General features: G+C 34.2%; 2 protein-coding genes across 4 annotated transcripts in view; both read right to left on the bottom strand.

Moving 5' to 3' along the window:
- The window catches only part of ACAP2 (ArfGAP with coiled-coil, ankyrin repeat and PH domains 2), a 168,655-nt gene that overhangs the window by 68,394 nt on the left and 76,527 nt on the right, over positions 1-23,734 (bottom strand). For 2 of the 3 annotated variants that reach the window (XM_054575094.1, XM_054575093.1), the window contains exons 2-4: positions 18,539-18,596; positions 6,750-6,869; positions 5,925-5,978 (exon numbers count right to left, since the gene is read on the bottom strand). In XM_054575094.1, coding sequence (XP_054431069.1) covers positions 5,925-5,978; positions 6,750-6,869; positions 18,539-18,596 — 232 coding nt within the window. Of the gene's footprint in view, positions 1-5,924; positions 5,979-6,749; positions 6,870-16,392; positions 16,486-18,538; positions 18,599-23,734 lie in introns of those variants that run through there. The other variant, XM_054575095.1, reaches the window with a different exon arrangement.
- The window catches only part of APOD (apolipoprotein D), a 251,879-nt gene that overhangs the window by 30,945 nt on the left and 197,200 nt on the right, over positions 1-23,734 (bottom strand). The window lies entirely within an intron of this gene.

Here is a 23,734-nt window from a genome sequence, read left to right on the forward strand (position 1 = left end):
TTCCCTATATTATTTTCCTTTATTTCACTATGTATAGCCTTCATTTCTTCCTTTATTTTGTGACCATACTCAATCATCTCTATGAGCATCCTGACTACCAGAGTTTTGAACTCTGCATCTGATAGGTTGATTATCTCCTCATAACTTAGTTCTTTTTCTGGAGTTTTGATCTGTTCTTTCATATGGGCCATATTTCTTTGTGTTGGCACACCTGTTATGTTGTAAGGGTGGAGCCTTAGGTATTCGCCAGTGTAGGGTAAACCACTTCTCTGCATTGTGGCACTGTATGTGGGGGAAGGGTCAGAGAGGGCTCTCACCCCACATTCAATCACTTCCCCCGCTTCCCACATGCAGTTTGTCCTTTCAGGTGTTGATTCATGGGTGGGTGGGTTTGTGTACATTCTAGGATCCCATGGGCCTTCCCAACAGACTCTCCCGTGAGGCTGGGAGTTTATCCCACCACTGCAACCCCCACAGGTTTTTATAGCCACCAGTTTTGAGGCTTTATTTCCCAGTATTGGAACCCTGGTTTGCATGGTTTGTCTTGCTCCCCAGTTGTTCCTCCTGGCTTAGCTGCATGCAAATGTGGGATATCCTGGTCCGCCAACCGCCATCTTGTCACTCATCTTGTTCACCCCAGCTTCTCGTCTCTACCCCTCCTACCAGTCTGGATGAATGTTTCTTTCTTAACTCCTTGGTTGTCGGATTTCCATACAGTTTGGTTTTCTGACAGTTCTGGTTGTTTTTTGTTTTTAAATTGGTTGTTATCCTCCCATTAGTTGTGTGAGGAAGCAAAGTGTATCTACCTATGTATCCATCTTGGCCAGAACTCTTCATTTATAATCTTTCAGTATATTTTAAAATACTTTAAGAATGCAGAAAATTAAACATAATTTCTAAATCTTAAGACATATACTATTTCACTTCATATTTAAACAGATTTGCTTTTTACTGTTATTTTCCCACCATAATCGTCAGCTTTTTCATTAAGTAGTGATGAAAGTTACTACATTCAGAAGACAGACACAAGAGATCAAAATTCTCTTCTTCAACCTAAATATCTTTATATATCCAAGAGTTATTAAGTAAAGCAATGGTAGAAGCAAATCATACAGGACTTCAATACAAAAAAATCCACTGCCCTTCAATGACTGGTGTAGCTCAGTTGAATGAGCATCGTTCCACCAAACAAAACATCACTGGTTCCATTCCTGGTTAGGGCACGTGCCTGGGTTGCAGGTTCAGTCTCCAGTCAGGATGTGTACTAGAGGCAACTGATCAATATTTCTCTCTCACATGGATGTTTCTCTCCCTTTTTTTCTCCCTCCCTTCCCCTCTCTCTAAAAATAAATAAACAAAATCTTTTCAAAATCCATTGTATACAGAAAAAAGCATCTGTACTCTAAACTTCTGCAAAATAAGAAAAAATTCTCTTATGAGACATCATATTAAGAAGCTAGTTACAAAGTTACCTAAGTAAGAGTTGGAGCCACAATGCCTCATACAATTGCAAAATTGCCCAGTATACTAGTCTGCGAGGAAAATGTCAGAACTTTGTAACTTTTCAAAGAAGGGAAATATAAGGGGTACCACATTCGAATAGAAGAATTAACAGATGCATTTGACAGGCATGCCAGAGAAGCACAGTAATAATTACTAACCCAGAAGACAACTGTATCAATGTCCTCAATGCTGAGTGACAATTCTACATGTTAATAACTGTGTTCAAGTTAACAGCAACACTTAAAATTTCTGAATAGAAGATTATTTTAGAAGAGTGTTTGGTTTGCAAAGTACTAATACAAACTCTTGGGATGATATCCTCAAAATGCTATAAGAAAACTGTAAAACAAATGAAAAGATACAATGAAAACTCTGTAATTTTGCATATTGATAGTACAGCCCCAAAGACAGCAAGATGTAAATTTACATTAAGAATCATTTGGAAAACTCTGAGGATCTAGTAATACATTATTTCACAAAGGGTCTTTCATATGTAAAGGACTATGCAGATATGAATTCCAAATATTATCAAAATGATGCATGAATATAAAAAATATTTAAAACATTTGGTTTCATCTGTTTTCAGCTTTTAGTATAGAAATGATATTAGAATATCACCCTGATATTTCACACAAAAGTATACAAACTGTCCAAAGGAAGAAATTTTGCCTAAGTTTATAAGTTCAAAGTGGAATTCACAAGTTTAGGAGGAAAAAGTCTCAACGTAAAAATTTGTTTAATGCCAGTTATTGACTTTAAAAGATGGCTTACTTAATTGTTCTCGATTATGGAACTATTATAGTCAACAAGTAATATCTGCCCTAACACTGTGCTTTATTTTGACATAATTCTATAAAAAACAAATTTTTTGTTAAATATTGCCCTGACTGGTATGGCTCAGTAGACTGAGCGCCGGCCTGCGAACCAAGAAGTTGCTGGTTCGACTCCCAGTCAGGGCACATAGCTGGGTGGCAAGCCAGGCTCCCAGTGGGGAGCATGTGAGAAGCAACCACATGTTGATGTTTTTCTCCCCCTTTCTCCTTCTCTTCCCTCTCTGTCTAAAAATAAATAAAATCTAAAACAACAAATTCTTTATTAAATGTTAACTAAATTATTTTAACATAATTCCATAAAAAATGTAAATATTTTTCACCAATACCCTGACAGGACATGACACATTCATGTTCCCCTGCAGTTTCCTCCAGTGTCCCATACAAATATACCATCAGTTTCTATCTGTGCCATGAGATGACAGCAGTTGGGAAACACAACTACTGTTCGTCTCACTACCTACAACCATTTGCTGAGTGAGAGAATGACTATAACAGAGAAAATCCCACTTACCAAAAAAAACAAGACAAAAAGAGTCAGAATTTCATAGAATCTATGCAGCAATTTAAGTTTCACTCAGCAAGAATAATAAATATTCCAAGTTCTTTGTGTCAATAGCATATTAGAATCCAAAAGTGTCATCAGTGAGGTTACAGAATTTATGTTCCAGGAAAACAAGACAATATTTAAATCAACTCTAGTACTTTGCAGAATGTGGCATACATGAACCGCTCTAGAAAAGGCATGAGTTGGCATCTTCTAAAGATATGTGAGTTAAAGAGTAATCCTAGCAACTTCTCATTCTATAAGTAATAAGAAACAGTATTATCCATTTTCACAGAGGAAGTAAATCACAAAAGACTCCAAATAATTTATTTTTAAAGTGACTAATCCCAATCTATGTTTAATCTTACTTGGCTAATAACCCAAATGGTTCTTTTTTTGGTTTATCTTTGTTATATTTCTTTCCATTACCATTTAGTCCCCTTATACTCCCCCCGACCCACCAGTCATCACCACACTGCTGTCCATGACTGAGTCCTTTTTCCTTTTTCCTCAGTCCCTGCAGACCCTAACCTCTCACCCCCATTAGCTGTCATTTGTTCTCCATCTATGTCTGTCTCTTCAATTTCAAACATCTATTTAAGTCCACAAAGTTATTTATAAATGACATCTCTAGAAAAGCTAACCTGCTATCCTGATACAAACTGATACACCAAAACCTAAGTGTTATGAACTCTGATAGAATATAAAGCAAATTCCAATATTGGTTACCTTTTAGAAAGCAGTTTGTCTTATCCCATAAAGCCTTCTTCATACTATTATGCTTTGTAATTAAAATTTCATTGTAGAGAAGGCTACTAAAATAAAGCTTCTTATATAACTAGGTTTTCCTCACACTTTAATAAATGGCTCTAAGATCATACATAAATTTTATAATATATAATACTTCATAATTACAGAACTTTTATAATTAAATGTCATCTAGTAAAGCCCCTTCATTTTACAGAGGAAGAATGTAAAGCTTAGAAAAATTAAATGACTTCTCTAGGATCAGAATTATTCAAGTACTGAAGGACATAACAATAAATTAGGACATGTATCTTAATTCATCCCACAAAAATAAGAATTCTGATTCAAGTACACACAAGTTACTTCTTCTGGAAAAAACTAAAAGTGTTTGTTAACAAGAAACAAAAAAGACTATGTAAAGTAGATAGTATAGCAACCATAAAAGAAAATTAAAAGAAAATGAACCAAGGCCTAGCAATTTCATACTTATATCTATTAAAAGAAAAATTTTGAGATGCTGTAAAAAAAAGAATATGATAATAAAATTAGAAAGGTATTCTTATATAAAACAAAAATATATGACTGACTAATTTAAAGAAATTATCAGAAACAGGACTATTACAAAGGGTAATATATTATGGAGAAAACATTTAACCTATTACGTTAATATAAAATCAATAGCTTTTAACAAAAAAAAAAATCTCACTATGTTTTTTAAGAAGTTGGAATCCAAAAGACCACTTGATTTCAAGAGAAATAAACATACCCATACACTGGCATCTAAGTTTACTGGAAGGCACAAAGAGAACTAGTAAGAAATCATTAAAAACAGAATATTAGGGCTAAAACCATAAAACTCTTAGAAGAAAACAAAGGGATAAAGCCTGATCTGGAGTTTAGCAATAGATTCCAAAGTTAGGAGCAGCAGAAGAAAAAAATAGATAAATTAAACTTCATGAAAATTAAAACTTTTATGCAATCAGAGGGCATTATCAAAAAGTAAAAAGACAACCAACAGAATGAGAGAAAATATTTACATGTCATAATACATAAATATTACATATATGATTAAGGTTTAACCCAGAATATATAAATAATTCAATTAAAAAATTTTAATGGAAAAAGGACTTCAATGAACAACAATAGCAACAATGGTGGAAGAACATACACAAATTGCCAATAAGTACATGAAAAAATGCTTATCTGTCTTTAGGGAAACGAAACCTTTAACACCTTTGAAACCTCAAAGAGATTACACTTCACAACTACTAGTGTGGCTATAATCAGAAAAAAAGAAAAGTAAGTGCTGACAAGGATGTGGAAAATCAGAACAATCATACATTGCAGTGTGGATGTATAATGCTGCAGCCTCTGTGGAAAACAATTTAATAGTTCCTCAAAAAGATAAATACAGAATTACCATATGACCCCACAATTCTACACCTAGATATATAACCAAAAGAACTGAAAGCAGGAACTAAAGCAGATACCTGTATCATGCTAATTTTGGTACAGGTACAATTTGAACTACAATTAAAATAAATATTATCAGGTAACTCAAGCCTTAATATATTGACCAAGAAATAATAAAAAAGAAAAAAACGAAGAAAAATCAAATTAAGAGCCAAAAATTAGCAGATTTCATAAGGAATATGTGTTGATATTTGTTATAGACAGCTGCTAATAAATGTTTAAACACTGAATAAATAATTATAACAGCCATATATGTTAAGCTTTAAAAAAAAGTATATAGCTTATAAGCTACCATACTCTCAGTAAACTTTTATAAAATTTATAAAAGAATTTCCTGACATTCCAAAAGTACTACATATTTCTCATTCTTGAAGGGAAAATGTCCTCAAATATTAAAAACACATATAAATACATCAAATAATTATAGCAGTCTTTAATTTTGAAAATGATCAAAGGGGATAGATATATTTGTAAGTATCTTAAAAGAAATAAGAAGTAATTAAATTCACAATGACTTTTACTTGTTTATTCTTGAAATAACTGCTTAAAAAGTTACAAAGGTACAACTTAAAAGAAAGTTGTACCTTTCTTTTATGGGTGTGTACTTCACTGATTCTCAAAGTTCAGTATCTAAGAACGGAAAATAAAATGTATCTCTCTCTCTCGCTCTCTCTCTCTCTCACATTTTAGATATACTCAACTAAAAAGCTGTTGACAAATTCAAAGTCACTGAATTCCAACTTAAGTAATTTTGTAAAATACTGTCACTAAAAAAAAGTACTAAAATAACATGGTCATAGTATTACTTACTTACTGACACTTACTGTATGAAAATTTATCATTTCTTGAAGGCTGTCAGAAAACTTGGTCAAACTTGTCTATGAGGAAGAAACCGAAAGAAAAAAACAAGTCATTTAAGAGCCACTAAAAAGGCCAAAAAATGATACTTCAGCATTTCTGATAGTAAGATCAAATTACACTGTAAACAATAACATTTACTTCTAAGGACAATCTCATTACCTCACTGCATGCTCTGCAGAGGTTGTGTCTCCGTGTAGTAACATAAAACCCTAGAACAGTCATTGAGTTATTACTGCCTTATCAATAGTATTATGCTAACAAATAGGAATGGCGTATATAAACCTATAAGTTGAGTGTATCAAGACTAGGCATCTGTGTATCAAATACTCATCAAACTGTACACATTTCTTTACCTGTAATTACTCTTCATGAAAGCAATGCCATAATGCCATAGTATATAGCAAGGGGTCTAGGCTAACCTAGCACAGGTAGCTGACCAAAACTTTCTTATGCAGCTCCCCCATACATACAGTTAGATACTATTCTTAGATTAATGCTCTGCTTTACTCTATAAGCAGCTACTAGTAAGCAAGATCCTGCTCCTCCTGCTCAAGCCTTCTTGTAGATGCTTCAGCTCATTAAGTAGTAAGTAAACTTATATTCACAATGTAAATCAACCATCAACTAGTAACCATCCAAGAAAACAGAATTATGTAAGATAGTACTAATGGGAGACAGGTGTTCTACTTCTAATTTTAAGGATCACTATATAACTCCAAGGTAAATAGATACATAATTGATTGATATCTTGTTGCATTTATCATTTTAACTAATTTTAAAGTACTAACCTCAACTACAGCATCATTACTAGAATATTGTGCCAGATCTCGAATCCCATTCATGAACTGTTTATTTGCAACACAAAAGGCTTTTCCAGTATCAATCATCACAATACAAAGCTTCACAAGCTGAAAAAGAAAAGCATTACATCAGGTTGAAAATAATGTTACAAATTACTTAGTTGAACAAGCAATTCATAGGAGTTACACTAAAAAGTAGACTTTTCAGGACCCGGAGGTTGTCTGATACCAACAAAAAACCATTTTATCAAGTCAAATTCAATCCCGTTAATTAATTCCATAAAATATTAAACCACCTCTTCAGAAAGGAAGAAAAGGAAACTTCAGGCAGAGCAAGCAGTATAATAAAAGTTAATCAAAATTAAAAAACAAAACAAAATGTGGTATGTTGGAGAGAGGGGAATACACTGGTATGCCAGGTTAAAACTGCTACTCATTTTAGTATCAGTCTACCAAAGCAGATGGCTGAATTGATTAATCAACCATATTTCTCCAATGCCTACTGTTCTGGGCACTGTACAAGTTTTAGGACTGAACCTCTTTTCTTTCTTCCTTTCTCCCCTTCCTTCCTTTTCTTTTTCTTTTCTTCCTTCCTCCCTCCCTTCCCGCTCTCTAAAAATAAATACATAAAATCTTTAAAAAAATAAAAAATAAAAGTATCTATGGAGTTTGCTCACAAAGAGTCACCAGCATCCCTGGCAAGAATAGTTTTAAGAGAAACTGACATAAGTTGTAGCCAGATTATTAGTGGATGGAAAAGATACACGATAGATCAATGTTTCTGAATATACATTCTACAGAATATCCTGCAGGAATATTTTTACTAAAATAAGGATTCTGTGATCACATACATCTGGAAATCTCAGTTTGAAAAGTTAAAACATGTTTCTTCATTACTAAACCTTTCAGAGGTTTTGATACATTAATATGCAGTGTAAATTCTAGAGAGGAGTTATAATGTGCAGCATTTCTCAAAACATTAGACATGGAGTTTTCCTTAAAGAAAGTATTCTCATAGGACCATTATTCCAAAATGCACTATGAAAAATGCTGGCAGAGAATAGTCTTTAAATAGTTCTCTAATTATTAAAAAATAATAATAATGTCTTAAGAACCAGAAAAACAAATTCTAAATCATATCGAGTAACCAACATGCAAGGAGAAAAAAAACTGAAAACCAGTAATGAACCCTAGCTGGTGTGGCTCAGTGGACTGAGTGCCAGCTTGAGAACCAAAGGTTCGCGGGTTCGATTCCCAGTGTAGGGCACATGCCTGGGTTGCAGGCCACATCCCCAGCAGGGGGGTACATGAGATGCAACCACACATTGATGTTTCCCTCCCTCTCTTTTGTCCTTCCCTTCCTTTAAAAGTAAATAAATTTAGAAAAATCTTAAAAAAAAGAGAAAAACAGTAATGAGATGGGGGTATTAGCCCTATATGCTATTAAAATATACAGGTGAAGTAATTACAAGTTTGATAATGGATTTGATAGACAAACTGATAAGTGGAACAAAGAAACAGATATGAATACTATGCAGTAGTTAATTTAAGTAACATTACAACCAATGGGGGAGAAGTTATCCAATAAATGACAGGGACATGAGATGGCCATATAAAGGTGGGGAGGGGGGAGAAACATTAAGTTGGCTTCTAAACACCCAAACTAATTTCACACAAAATAAACATTTAAAGATAAAAAATTAAATCAAAAAACAAAGAGAAAACAGGAGGCAATTTTTTTATAAGCTCAAAGTAAGAAAAGACCTTCTGAGACACATGCAAAACGCAAAAGGCAAAAAAGAAACTGACAATTCAACTACATCAAAACAAACTATTTCTACAAGGGAAAAACCCAATAAACTTAGTAAAAAAAAAAGTAATATGGGAAAACAACATTAACAGCAAACCACAAGGGACTAATTTCCTTACTACAGGAAAGGATGTAGAGGACTTCCGGCCAAGATGGAGATGTAGGGAGATACACTTTGTTTCCTTGCACAACCAAAAGAAGGACAACAAATTTAAAAACAAAAGATAACCACAACTGCCAGAAAATTGAACTGTATGGAAGTCCAACAACCGAGGAGCTAAAAAAGAAATGTAAAGGGAAGGAAATCAGGACTCCAATCACTGATTTGGAACAGAGGGAAGAGATAAACATTCAACCAGAACAGAATGAAGGCACAAGAACTCAAAAAAATGAGGAGAGGCTGAGGAATCTCTGGGACAACTTTAAATGTTCCTACATCTGAATCGTAGGGGCGCCAGAAAGAGAAGAGGAAGAGCAAGAAATTGAAAATTTATTTGAAAAAATAATGAAGGAGCAGTTCCATAATCTGGTGAAGGAAATAGACTTCCGGAAGATTCAGGAAGCTCAAAGAATACCAAAGAGATTGGACCCAAGGAAGTATATACCAAGTGCACATCATAATTACATTACCCAAGATTAAAGATAAGGAGAGAGATCTTAAAAGCAGCAAGAGAAAAAGAGACAGTTCCCTACAAAGGAGTTCCCATAAGACTATCAGCTGATTTCTCAAAAGAAACCTTGCAGGCAAGAAAGGGCTGGAAAGAAGTATTCAAAGTCATAAAGACAAAGACCTACATGATTACTCTATCTAGCAAAGTTATCATTTAGAATGGAAGGGCAGATAAAGTGTTTCCCAGATAAGGTCAAGTTAAAGGAGTTCGTCATTACTGAGCCCCATTTATATGAAATGTTGATGAGACTTATCTAAGAAGAAGATGATCAAAAAACTATGAACAGTAAAATGACAAGAAAATCACAACTATCAACAGCTGAACCTAAAAAACAAAACCAAAAGAAACTGAGCAAACAACTAGTACAGGAACAGAATTACAGAAATGGAGATCAGAAGGGAGAGGGAGAGGGGAGAGTGGAGGAAAAGGTTCAGGAATAAGCAGCATAAATAGTAGGTACAAAATAGGCAGGGGGAGGTTAAGAACAGTATACTAAATGGAGAAGCCAAAGAACTTATATATATAACCCATGGACATGAACTAAGGGGGGGACGGCAGTGCAGTGTGGAGGGGAATAAAGGTGAGAAAAAATATGGGACAGCTCTAGTAGCATAAACAATAAAATAAATAAATATAAATAATATATAAATATAAATAAAATAATGTAAATATATAAAATATATATTAAAGAATATATATGTATATGAGAAAGGGTTTAGCCCTGGCTGGGTAGCTCAGCTGGTTAGAGCATCATCCCAATACGCCAAGGTCGCATGTTTGATCCCTGGTCAGGGCACATATAAGAATCAACCAGTTAATGCGTAAGTGAAACAAATCAATGTTTCTCTTTCCTCCCTCCCTCCCTCTCTCCAAAATCTATCTATCTACACACACACACACACACACACACACACACACACACAGTAAAAGAAAGAATCGACACATAATTTTTGAAAATCTAACCAGCCATTAAAAAACGAAACAAACAAAATGCCTGATAAACATATACAGATAATTTCCAGAAAAGAGAATTCAAATACATCTTATGATCAAGAAAAGCAATTCAATCTCACTCATAATAAAAGAAATGTAAATTACTATCTTTTACTGAATAGCAAAGATCAAAAAATATCTACTTGAGACAGTAGTTATGGAGAAAGAGGCACCCTCACATTGTTGGTGGGAGTGTAAGTTAGTACAATTTCTATGGAAGGCAATTTAGCAAGGGCTATCAAAAATTTAAAAACACATACTCTTTAACCTAGTATTCCCTTTTACAAATGTATCATACAGATGCACATAAGCCACGTCATACACATGTGAAGTCAATCACGGCAGCCACAGTAAAGCACTGGTAGCAATCTAAGTGTTATTTAGGAGGCAAATGGATAATGAACTACGACATACTCATTCAATGAAATGTAATTCAGCCACTAAGAACAATGAGGCAATTCTATAATTAATAACAAGGAACAAGAGCCAAGATGTTTTTAAAGCAAATTATGGAACCGTGTTAATGTTTTTACTGGAGTGGGGAAAGAAAAATACATGTCATTCTTTATATGCTTAGAAAATTTCTGGAAGGACATACAAGAGACTAGTTTAATGTTCTCCTTTATGAAAGAGATTAGAAGATGAGTAATTTTTCACTGAGTACACATTTTTTTACCACATAGGTGGTAGTAAATAGTTAAAAATAATTAAATTAAAAGTGTCGATTTAAAACAAACAAACAAATGAACAAACAGAAAAACGGAAAGAGCCCTGGCTGGTGCGGCTCAGTGGACTGAGTGCCATCTTGCGAACTAAAAGGTCATTTGTTCGATTCCATCAGGGCACATGCCTGGGTTGCAGGCCAGGTCCCCAGCAGAGAGTGTGCAAGAGACAGCTGACCAATGTTTCTTTCACATCGATGTTTCTCTTCCTCCCTTCCTCTCCCTCAAAAAAAAAAAAAAAAGCCAGAGAGGTTGGTAGTATGACATTATGGTTAAAAACAGGGTTAAAAACACACAAGTTAATGAAACAGAATAGAGAGCCCATAAATAAAACCAATGTTTGCATATTCAATTAGTCTACGGTGAAGAAGGCAGTAATATAAAATGAGGAAGAGACAATCTTCAATAAACAGCATTGGGAAAACTGGACGGGGGAAGGAGAGAAGGAAGGGACGGAGAGAGGGAATGAACAAACCTGACCACTTTCTTACACCATAGTCAAAAATAAATTCAAAATGGAATGAAGACTTATATGTAAAACCTTAAACCATGAAACTCCTAAAAAAAAAACATGCAGTAAACTCTTTGACATCAGTCTCAGCAACACATTTTTTAATATGTCTCCTTGGGCAAAGGTGACAAAAGTAAAAATAAACAAATGGGACTACATCAAAGAAAAAAGCTTTTGCACAGTGAAGAAACCATTAACATGACAAAAATATAACCTATTGAATGGGAGAAGATATTCGGCAATGATAAATAGGATAAGGGGTTAATATCCATAACACATAAAGAATTCATACAACTCAACATCAAAAAAACAATGCAATTAAAATATGGGTAGAAGACTTGTACAGACATTTCTCCAAAGAAGGTATACAGATGGCCAATACACAAATGAAAAGATGCTCAACATCACTAACCATCAGGGAAGTGTAAATCAAAACCACATGAGATATCACCTCATACCTGTCACAGAATGGCTACAACAAGTGATGGCAAAGATGTGAAGAAAAGGGTACCCTTGTGCAACGTTTTGTATGGGACTATAAATTACAGCAGCCACTCTGTAAATAGAATATTTAAAAACAGAACTACTGAATGACCCCATTGTTTACAATAGCTAAGATATGGAAGCAACTTAGGTGTCCATCAATAGATGAATGGAATGGATAAAGATGTAACACATACATACAGTAGGATATTACTCAGCCATAAAAAAGAATGAAACTTTGCCAGCATGGATGAACCTGGAAAGTATTTTGGTAAATGAAATAAGCCGGAAAGATCAAGACAAATATCGTATAATTTCACTTACAGGTGGAATCCAAAGAAAACAAAACAAAATAGACTCATAGATACTGAGAACAAACTGATAGTTGCCAAAGGGAAGTGGGGTGGGAAGTTGGGCAAAAACGAGGAAGGGGAATAAGAAGTACAAACTTCCATTTATAAAATAAGTCATGGGGATATAATGTATAACATGGAGAATAGAGTCAACAATATCTTCACTATGTAGGGTGACGGATGGTTACTAGATTTACTGTGGTGATCACTTTGTAGGATATATAAATGTTGAATCACTATGTTGTGCACCTGAAACTAATATAACATTGTATGTAGTATGTCAACTACAAAATGAATGAATGAATGAATGAATGAATGAATGAATCTGCAGGGTTCTGGACTCAGCCAGCTTAGGTTCAAATCCCACTGCCGTAATTAATCTTCAAAGTGATCCTGAGTGACCTTCATCTCAACAAGCCTCAGTTCCTTCTGTATTATTCAGTAACAATGGTATGAAACCAAATAAGGTTACTATAAAAGAAATGAGATAATGCACATTGAGATCTTAGCACAAACTACTAGTGGCACATGGTAATAATAACAAAGATTTGCACTTCCTTATCACAGGTTTTTGTTTTCTTTTGTTTTTGATCAAGGGAAACTTGAACATCTTTATGTCCTTAAAATAAAGAGGTAGTAGAGAAGGGAAAAGGAGAGAGATGACTAAAGCAAAGGCCTGAGGCATTACAGTCTAGAACTACATAAGAAAAGGGATACTTTTACCACTTGAACTGGAGAAAAAAACAGAAAAAGATATGGACAGATTCTGTTAAGTTTCTCTACCAGGGCAAGAAAGGAAGAGTTAAGGCGATCTACTAAGAATAAAGAACAAAGTGGTAAGAGAAAACAGTGAAGTATAAGAGATGCAAAAGGGAACAAGGTAACCTGATTTGAGTCTTGGAAAAATTCATTTGCATCAAGAATTCCAGGAATATGCAGCTTTGCCAATTGTTTCAGCAAATAGTTGTATAACTTCTGTAGGGCTTTTTACAGCCCAGACATGGCTACTAGGGTGTCCAACCCGCAGCCCTCAGGCCATACACGGCCCAGGATGGCCATGAATATAGCCTAACAAAAAATCGTAATTTACTTAAAACCTTTTTATTTTTGCTCTTCAGTTTCTGTTGGTGTTTGTGTATTTAATGTGAGGCCCAAGACAACTCTTCTTCCACTGCAGCCCAGAGATGCCAAAAGGTTGGACATCCCTGGAATATAGATGGTTGGACTAATACGGTGAGAATTCTATAGAGTAGGTGTTATGGAAAGGAAATGAAGGTCTCCAGAAGAGAAATAATGTTGTAATAAAATGAAAAGTAGCCTGCAAGCCTTCGTAACAGTATTATTCATAATCAAAAAGTAAAAACAACCCAAATATCTATCAATTGATGATAAACAAAATGTGGTATCTCTCATACAATGGATACAATGGCATATTCAGCTGTAAAAAATAAATGTTGGAACACATTACAACATGGACAGACAAAACCTTAAAAACATTATGCAACATAAAAGAAGTCAGTCACAAAAGGCCAAATATTCTGATTCTGTTTATAAGAAATGTCCAGAATAGGGAAATCTATAGGGACAGAAAGATGGGCAGAAGATGTAGGGAGAGGGAAATTGGGAGTGACTGCTAACAGGTACAGGTATTCCTTTTGGGATAATGAAAATATTCTAGAATTAGATAGTGACTGTGATTGTTCAATACTGTAATATATTAAAAACTATTAAATTGTGCGTTTTAAAATGGTGAATTTTATGTTAAGCTTATCTCAATTTAAAAAAAATCACCAAAAACAAGGTAAACTGAAAGGGAAGTGAATCTTAAAGGAATCTGAAATATCAGAAGTGGACAGACTGAAGGACATGACGTCTAGATGAGCGTGAAGAACAGAACAATAGCAGTAAACGTTGGAACTGCAAGGACTGGAGACTCATGTTAGAAAGTAAGATATCAGCATTCCTTATCTCAGAGATTAGAACTTCGTGTGGTGACGCATAGAAAACATGGCTATGAAAATAGGTGTGAATATTAGAATAGAGGTCACTTTACAGTAGTTGGGAGAGAATATGAAATTGTCATGTAGCTGAGAGATATACACTGCAAGTACTCAGGAGGAAAGACTGACTTGGAGATAGATACTTTGCCAGCTATCAAAATCCTTATTAGATTACAGTTATGATTGAGATAGAACTGAATAATATAAACCTACAAAGAGGAAATATTTTTACCTGATTAAATGTGAAATTAGTCAAAATTATCAAGCTGGTAGCCCCAATTCATTCAACAGTTTTTTTAATTAAAGTGGAAACTATGTCATAGGAAACTATCATAGGAAACTATGATAATGGGAATACAAATAACTTATTTGCTGACTATCCTTGAGTAGGTAACATTGCTAAGTCTCATTTTCTTTTCATGTGCAAATTTGGTATACTATAAACTTTGCAACATTGTTGTGAAGGTTGGAGATACTATACTTAAAACATAGAACTTGGTACCCTAAGTGCACAAGAAGAGGGTTGTTTTCCCCTTTAAAGACAGCCTGTCTTCAAGGAGTTAATAAATAATAGTCTGCTGAACACCATTATCATTAACATTTATTTAGAACTTGTTATGTGCCAATAACTGTGTGAAGCACTTAACATGCATGAGCATATCTTATTCTCATAATACCCTGTAAGATAGATATTCTTATTTTCCCTATTTTGGAGATAAAGAAACTGAGGCATAGGAAGGTTGAAGAACTTCCCCAAGACCACAGAGCTTGGTAAGTGGTACAGTCAGATTCAAATGTAGGCAGCCTTGCTTCTGGCTTTGTGCTCTTAACTATTAGGCTACGCTTTAAAAAAAATTACAATATTATAATAATTTAAATGGAAGTATGTGTAAGAAGCAACACAATGCTAGAATAAGAACCTGTTTGGTAGTAATTGAGCAATGATTTAAAGGGTATCTGCTTAACAAACGGAGCAAGCATGCCAGTGAGAAGATACACCAGATACAGAAATTATATATAGATTGCCACCATTACGCTCTATGATGCCAACACCCAAATACTGCCAGAATGGACAAATAATTGGACCTAGTAGAGCAGTGCCACTCATGAAGCAATATTCATCAGGAAGAATATAACTATTGGTAGCATACACTATAAGCAAAATAAATATAAGCTAAGTCATCAAGCTAGTTTAACCTGTTGCTGGCATGATTTACAATGATATTACAGGTGAAACTAGCCCTGCAAAAAGTTATGAAATCAGTAAACTAGAGTCTTGGGCAACCTCTCCTTTCACTAGTCCTTCAGTGTATCAACTTCAATAACAACTATTTCTAGCTCCTCTTAGTCTCTCCTTTCTATGCTTACTCCTCATACTTCTAAAGTAAAAATGATAAATAATAGCTTAAGAATTTGGGAAAGGTATATTTAATAAGGGATTCAGATCTTAAACTAGAAAAATATAAAAATAACTATGGAACTTCTATTTGGGTAGATGATATTTTAATAGAAGTCAAAGTTTTCATGGAGCCCTTAGTAGCCCTTTGGGTAATTCAGACATTAGAAAGGGCTTAGAGTTCTTAGTGCTGAATGTCAATACTTCAGTAACTTGTTTTGGATTTGAATCTTTTGGTTTTAGAATTCTTAATTCTAAACTCAACTAAATGATATAAAAGAAAAAAAATAGCTGCTTATAAAAGCAAAATCGTGAATAAAAATGTTATCAGTGGATTGTTCAGATACTTTAAATTTTGAGGTTCCCTGTTCCAAAAAAATATTTCATGATTTAGATTCAATTCTACCCAAAGAGGACAGATGCCCTGTTACACTACTCTGAGATTCTGTAAAAAGCCTTGTCCTTCTATACACTCTCTCATATATCTACCCGAAAATCAAAGCAACATCTTCTGTTGCCTACCTTAAGGGTTTAAGAACTATGTTTCAAAGAGTGCTTAAAAATAAATATAATGTCTCAGGGTAACATAATAACAATAATAACGCCACACATTTAATTTTAAATAAAAAGTAAAACTTTTGAAAATAATATTCTTACTAAAAATTATAACATTAATTTTTAAAAACACTTGCCTGGAAGCTTGCTAGTGTTCCTCAGAAAATTCCAAGTGGCATGTGTTCCCCCAACATGGATCCAGAAGTACAGAGATGCACAAGAGCACTGAACTAAGAATAAAAACATATGGTTCTAACCCTGGTTCTGCCTTTTCTAACTATGATATGAAGCAAGTCCCCTTCACTTTCTGGGCTTTGGTATCCTCATCTCTAAAATGGAAATAATGTTACCCGTTCCACCAACCTCACAGGATTATTGTAAAAATCCAAAAACATATTGTATGACAAAGTGCTTTGAAAACTATAAAGCACTACATAAAAAATAACTTATTACTAAACATTTTCTAAAACCTTTGTTTTACATATATAATATTGCTTTATATAGTTTCTATCCTATTTATATAAGATACATATATATATTTCAAAATTTCAAGACACTTGAAAACCTTCTGTCTAATTAACATATTTTTATATCCCTGCTACTCAAAGTGCAGTCTTGGAGCAACAGCACAGTATCACGAGGGGTCTGGTTAGAAAAACAGACTCTCAGGTACCCCAGGCTTACTGAATCAGGACCTGTAGTTTCACAAGATCCCCAGGTGATAGGAATCTACGCACAGCAAGGTTTCAGAGGCACTGCTTTACACAGCAATACCATTTACAATAATTATATAAATAGAAAATTATTTTCAAAAAAGATATTTCAAATTATGTATCTGTTTATTATTTATCACCAGAAATTTTATGAGATATTTCGCTGAATAATGGTCACTTAAGATCAGAAGCCATGTATTAGTCATTCTCATATTTCTGTCTGTTATATAGCAGACAATGTTTCTGGTGTAGAAGCAAAAAAATATTATCAATAATTAATACAGAAAATAGTAATCAATGTACATTTACCTTTATAGAGAATATAACCACTTAATAGTAATCATTAAATATATATTAAGCATTTCTGAAAACATCTTTTAAAAATGTAATGAATTTTTTAAATTTTATTTTATATTTGTTTTTATTTTTCTTGAGTTTTATTTTGTCTTGTATTTTTTTCCATTACCATTTAGTCTCCTTATATCCTCCACCCCTTCCTGCAATCACACACTGTTATCCATGTGCATGAATTAAACTTTATATTACCCAAATTTATAAACAGGAATGGTAGGTTATGTACGAAATCCATCAGGCATCAAAAAAGATAGTTGCGACTTTTTTTGTTGGAGGAAAAAAAGGAAAACAAAACAAACTTCCAGCAATGTAAAGAATACGAGGTCTGTCCAGAAAGTATCCAGCCATATGCTACGAAAGAGACATTTTTTGCAGAAGATACAAGATACAAGTAACACTGCATATGGGACAGTGATGCCTCAGTACCCATCAAGGTAGGCACCTTGGAACCTCACACAGTTCTCCCAATCGCCATCAGTTGCCCCTTCGTATTTTCCTGAAACTCAATGACGGTCTGAAATCTCTTCCCTTTCAAAGGTGATTTTAGTTTTGGAAAAAGCCAGAAGTCACAGGGCTCGCTATCTGGGCTGTAGGGGGACTCAGTCACCTGGGATTTGATGCTTCACCAAAAGAGTCAGTATGAGACGTGATGCATGAGTGGGTGCATTGTTCAGAGGAAGCTGCCAATCACCAGTTGCCCACAGCTGCAGCCTTCTGAATCATCCGAAAAGTTTCCGCTGAGAAATGTTCAAGCTTAATGCAAAATTTGATACAGATTTCATTGCTCTACTCAGTTATTTTGAATGCTATGGCACAGAGTGCACATACTCATTCAACAGCATCTACTGCCCCACAGTACAGTGAAATCATCAGTTTACACATGCACATTCCAGTCCACTCTCCTTGGCTGCCAGGTTCTATCAGTGTTGTGCAAACGTTATATTATCAATGGCTGGACTTTTTCCATACAGACCTCGTATATAGTGAGCTTTAATGTCAGACACCATTCAAGTTCTTGTTCTGGCATTAGATTAGGTTTTCAACAAGCTACTTATTCTTTCTAGTTTCAATTATCTCATGTGTAAAATTGGGATGATAATAGCATTTATCCTCAGAGATAAAAGAAAGAATGTGAACTACCTAGTGTTATAGCCACAAATTATTATTTATGGAAAACAGAATTAATGTTTTAAAAACTTAAAAAAGTAAAATTTACCTTATCAAGTTTTAGTTCTAATTCTGCCACATCTCCTTCTACTTCTTCCAAAGCAGCCCTAGAAAAATTATATATAAAATAAGTTATTTTATGTTTAAAAGTACATTTTACTTCTGAAAAATTACTAAGTGAAAATATAGAAATGAATACTTAAAAATTATACTCCATATAAAGTAATAACTACCTCAGAATAAAATATGAAGACTTCATAATCATATAATACAGTATATACTATGATTATTTTTTAAGTAAAGAGAGACCATATTAGGGTGATTTACTCAAAACACTTATATTGTTCAATTTAATAATACTAATTAGAGCTATTTAGCATGTGTTAAGGTGTAAAAAACTTTAGAAGTTGAGCCTTACAAAGATTCAGATTTCTATTTAACAAAATATAAGTAACCAAACAGGTAAGCATCCTTGGCAACCAAATTTAAACATAGTGTAAGCCCAATTTTGTGCAGGTCCGGGGTGGGGCAGGGAACCAATCTTGATGTTATATGTATAGGAAAAAAAAACTGGAAACGTATTTATCAATCTAATAATATAACTTTGACAAAGGGGGATTAGAGAGCAGAGTGTATAAATAGGAATTTACACCTTTTACTACTTATACTTCTGGATTCTTTTAATATTTGCAATAACTATGCATTTTTAAGTAATTTTTAAAACTAATCAAGAGGAAGAAGTAGTTTAGATATAACCATCCTATGAAGGTGGGTCCTCCTGGAACCTCTTCCTCCACCCACTCAGGCTCAGGAGTAGAATCTCTATTGATGTTCACTTCTCTCACGACTGAGCTCCCCATAGCAGCACAGACACTCAAATTGTTTGTTGATTCAAGACAGAAACTCCACAAATTTTTACTCTGTCAGAAACTCTCTTTTATACTTTCAAACTTTATATAATTCAGTTTGATTCAAAGTTCAATTTCTTTTTAAAAAAAGTTTTATTTATGCATTTTCAGAGAAAGGGGAAGGGAGGGAGACAGAGAGGGAGAGAAACATTAATGTGCAAGAGAAACATCAATCGAGTTGCCTCCTGCACACCCCCAACAGGGGACCTGGCCCACAACCCAAGCATGTGCCCTGACTGGGAATCAAACTGGCAACTTTTCGTTTCACAGGCCAGTCAGTGCTCAGTGCACTGAACCACATCAGCCAGGGCTCACGCTCAATTTCTTTTAAGCAAATCAGTTGAAATGACCAACTTAAGATTTTATTTAGTCATTGGTTTCTACTAAACATATACAGTCACATAAGGCATAACAACCTTTATTTTCAGTCAGCATCAGACCACATACATTTGATGACGGTCCCATAAGATTATAAAGGAGCTAAAAGTTCCCATCACCTAGTGATATCATAGACATGCAGCCATTGTAAGGTCTTAATGTGGTAATGCAACACATTACTCATTGTTAAGTGACATATGACTGTAGTTTGGTAGAAAATGCATGTACGTTTCTCAATCTTATTTCATTGTGCAATTCTAATAATTTACTTTTGTGAAATAACACTTTTAAAGAGAGGGAAGAGTATATACAAAAGCGAGAGGAAAAAAAATGTTTTATCTGTCATTTGAAAATAAAGCTCTTCACAATTTCTTCCAATGTTAAACAGGTTACCAAAGACTCCAACTATCACATTCCTAGGTATTTACCCAAATAAATTGAAAACATGTCCACACACAAGAGTCTGTACCTGAATGTTTACAGCAGCTTTATTCATAATTGCCAAAACTTAAAAACAATCAAGCTGTGCTTTAAGTAGATGAATGTGATTCTTATGTCCATACAATATTTTCATTAATAAAAAGAAATGCACTATTAAGCCACATAAGACATGAATAAATCTTAAATACATACTGCTAAGTAAAAGAAGCCAATCTGAAATTCTACATAATGTATTATTCCAGCTATATGATGTTCTGGAAACAATAAAGACAGTAAAAAGATCAGTGGTTGCCAGGGATTCATGGTGAGGGAGAGACGGATGAATATGTACAGCACAGAGGGATTTTTAGGGCTATGAAACTATTACTTTGTATAATACTGCACTGCTGGGTACATGTCATACATTGTTAAAACCCATCAAATGTACCCATAGGTTCACAAAGAGTGAACTGGACTTTAGTTAATAATAGTGTATCAATACTGGCTCATCAATTATAAGAAATGTATCACACTAATGCATCACACTAAAGATGTTAGTAATAACGGAAATTGTGGATCAGAGGTTGCTAGGGGTTCAGAGAAATAGGAGAAATGAACAGGTAGAACACAGGATTTTGGGGGAGTGAAATTATTCTGTATGTCGTAATGGTAGAAAATTGACTTTACATATTTATTGAAGTATGTATAACTATACAGCAAAAAGTGAATCCTAATGTATATGGACATTAATTTATAATAATGTACCAATACTGGTCCCTCTGTTGTAACAAATATACTGCATTAATGCAAGATGTTAACAATAGGGGAAACTGGAAGTGAAAATACAGAACTCTATTCTTTCCTTGCAATTTTACTGTAAATCTAAAACTGTTATAAAAATAAAGTACATTAAAATAAAAAATAAAAAATAGCCCTGGCTGGTGTACCTCAGTGGACTGAACACAGGGTTGTGAACCAAGAGGTTGCCAGTTCGATTCCCAGTCTGGGGTACATGCATGGGTTGCAGGCTGGGTCCCTGGCTGGGGGTATGCAAGAGGCAACCTGATAGATGTTATCTCTCACACATCCATGTTTCTCTCCCTCTTTCTTCCTCCCTTCCCCTCTGTCTAAAAAATAAATAAAAATTAAAAAAATAAGTCTTTTATACTCGTATGTTCAAAGAATTTGAAAGTTCATATTGAAGGTTCTTGAATATTTCACCTTCTCTAAAAATTCTGTCCTTGGTCATCTAAAGTGTGTGTGAAAATCTGCAGCAATAGGTAAGTACCAGTGCCTCAGGAAGCCTGGTAAATTGCTGAATATTCCTTATTATTAAAAGAAAAAAGCCTTCACTGGAGAGGCTCAGTTGCTTGGGCCTCGTCCTGCAAAGTGTAAGGTCGCTGGTTAGTTTCCCAGTCAGGGCACATTCCTGGGTTGCAGGTTCAGTCCCAGAACAGAACATGTACAAGAGGCAACTGATGGATGTTTCTCTCCTCTTCCCCATTCCCCTCTCTCTAGAGATAAATAAAATCTTTTTTTTCTTTAAAGTATATGTGAAACAGCACAGTCTTGGTTCAAATCAGGCTCTACCACTCTTATCTAAGTTTCTTTCATCTTTAAAGTTAGTAAAGAAAAGACCTATATAAACAGTTGTAAAAGTTAAATGAAGGACTGTCCATATCATTGACCACAGTATATATAAAATGACACAAGGAACACATTTGATAAGAGCTTCTTTCTCTCCTTTTTTTATTCCTGCATCCTGGTAAGTTTTGCCCTCCCTATTACTTCATATTCATTAATACAAGATAACTATTCTGAAATACATGAACAAATGAATACATAAATGAAACAAAAGAACCTATATGTTAACCTTCAAATATTAGATGACAGGTACTATTACTTTCCAAATATTTATTGAGCATATAACTTTCATAAAAGTACAAACCATTAAAGAGGAAAATAGTACAAACATCCTACTTTCTATAGCTTAAAATCTAATTTAAATTTTTAAATTAAAGGTAATCGAAAATTATTAAAGTTTAAAAGTTACACACATTAATAATGAAAGAAAATATAATTAAGTGGTGAAATAAGCAAAATATAAAATAATGTTAAAAGATTTTAAAAGAACAGGGAAAAAACATAAGGAAGTCAGCAGTCTCACAGGATTACTACAAGCAAATGACAGCATGTCAAACAAGCCTGGCCAATAACCTCTTTTTGTAGAGCCCTTGAAGTAAAAATGGTTTTAATATTTTAAAATAGTTGAAAAATCAAAAGAATATTTCATAGTACATGAAAATTATATTACAATCAAATATCAGTGGCCACAAATAAATAAGCCCAAATAAATAACATCAGAAATAAAAGAGGAAGAAAATAACTGACATGAAAGAAATACAAAGGATTTTAAGAAAATATTATGAACTACTACATGCCAACAAACTGGACAACCTGGATGAAATGGATAAATTCCTAGAAACATACAATCTTTCAAAACTAAATCAGGAAGAATAGAGAATCTGAATAGACAGATTATACCAAGTAAAATTGAAGCAGTAATCAAAACACTCCCAACTAACAAAAGCCTTGGACTTGATGGCTTCATGAGTGAAGTTTCCCAAATATTCCGAGAACTAATACCACCCCTACTCAAACTACTTCAAAAAATTCAAGAGGAGGGAAGGCTCCCAAACTCATTTAACCAGGCCAGCATTATCCTAATTCCAAAACCACATACAGACCATACAAAGAAAGAAAATTATAGACCAATATCCCTGAACATAGATGATAAAATCCTCATCAAAATTAGCAAACAGAATAAAGGAATGCATCAAAAAGATCATACATCATGATCAAGTGAGAGTTATTCCGGGAATGTAAAGTTGGTACAACATGTGCAAATCAATAAATGTGATCCACCACATAAACAAAATGAAGGATAAAAACCACACGATAATATCAATACATGCAGAAAAAGGATTTGATAAAATCCAACATCCATTTATGATATCAACTCTCAGCGAAGAGGGAATAGAAGGAACATACCTAAATATAATAAAGACCTTTTATGACAAGCCCAGTGCTAGCATCATACTCAATGGGCAAACACCACAAGTGTTCCATTAAGATCAAGAACAAGGCAGGTACATCTGTCTTCCCCTCTCTTATTCAACATAGTACTGAAAGCCCTAGCCACAGCAAATAGAAAAGAAGAAATAAAAGGCATCCAAACTGGAAAGATGGAAGTAAAACTGTCTTTATTAGCACATGACATGATACTGTACAAAGAGAACCCCAAATATTCCACCAAGAAACTTTGGGAACTGATCAATGAATTCAGCAAAGCAACAGGATACAAAGTTATTTTTTATTTTTTATTTTTATTTATTTTTCTTAAATTTACAAATCATGTTTATTCTATTACACCGGTCTCAATTTTTCCCCTTTTATCTCCCTCTACCCATCTCACCCCCACCCCCTGCTCCCACAGTCAATTCCCACTCTGTTGTCCATGTCCATGGGTCATTCATACA

Source organism: Pteronotus mesoamericanus, unplaced genomic scaffold (genome assembly GCF_021234165.1).
Source record: "Pteronotus mesoamericanus isolate MK-2021 breed Mesoamerican mustached bat unplaced genomic scaffold, CSHL_Meso_final contig_27, whole genome shotgun sequence".
Classification (NCBI taxonomy): domain Eukaryota; kingdom Metazoa; phylum Chordata; class Mammalia; order Chiroptera; family Mormoopidae; genus Pteronotus; species Pteronotus mesoamericanus.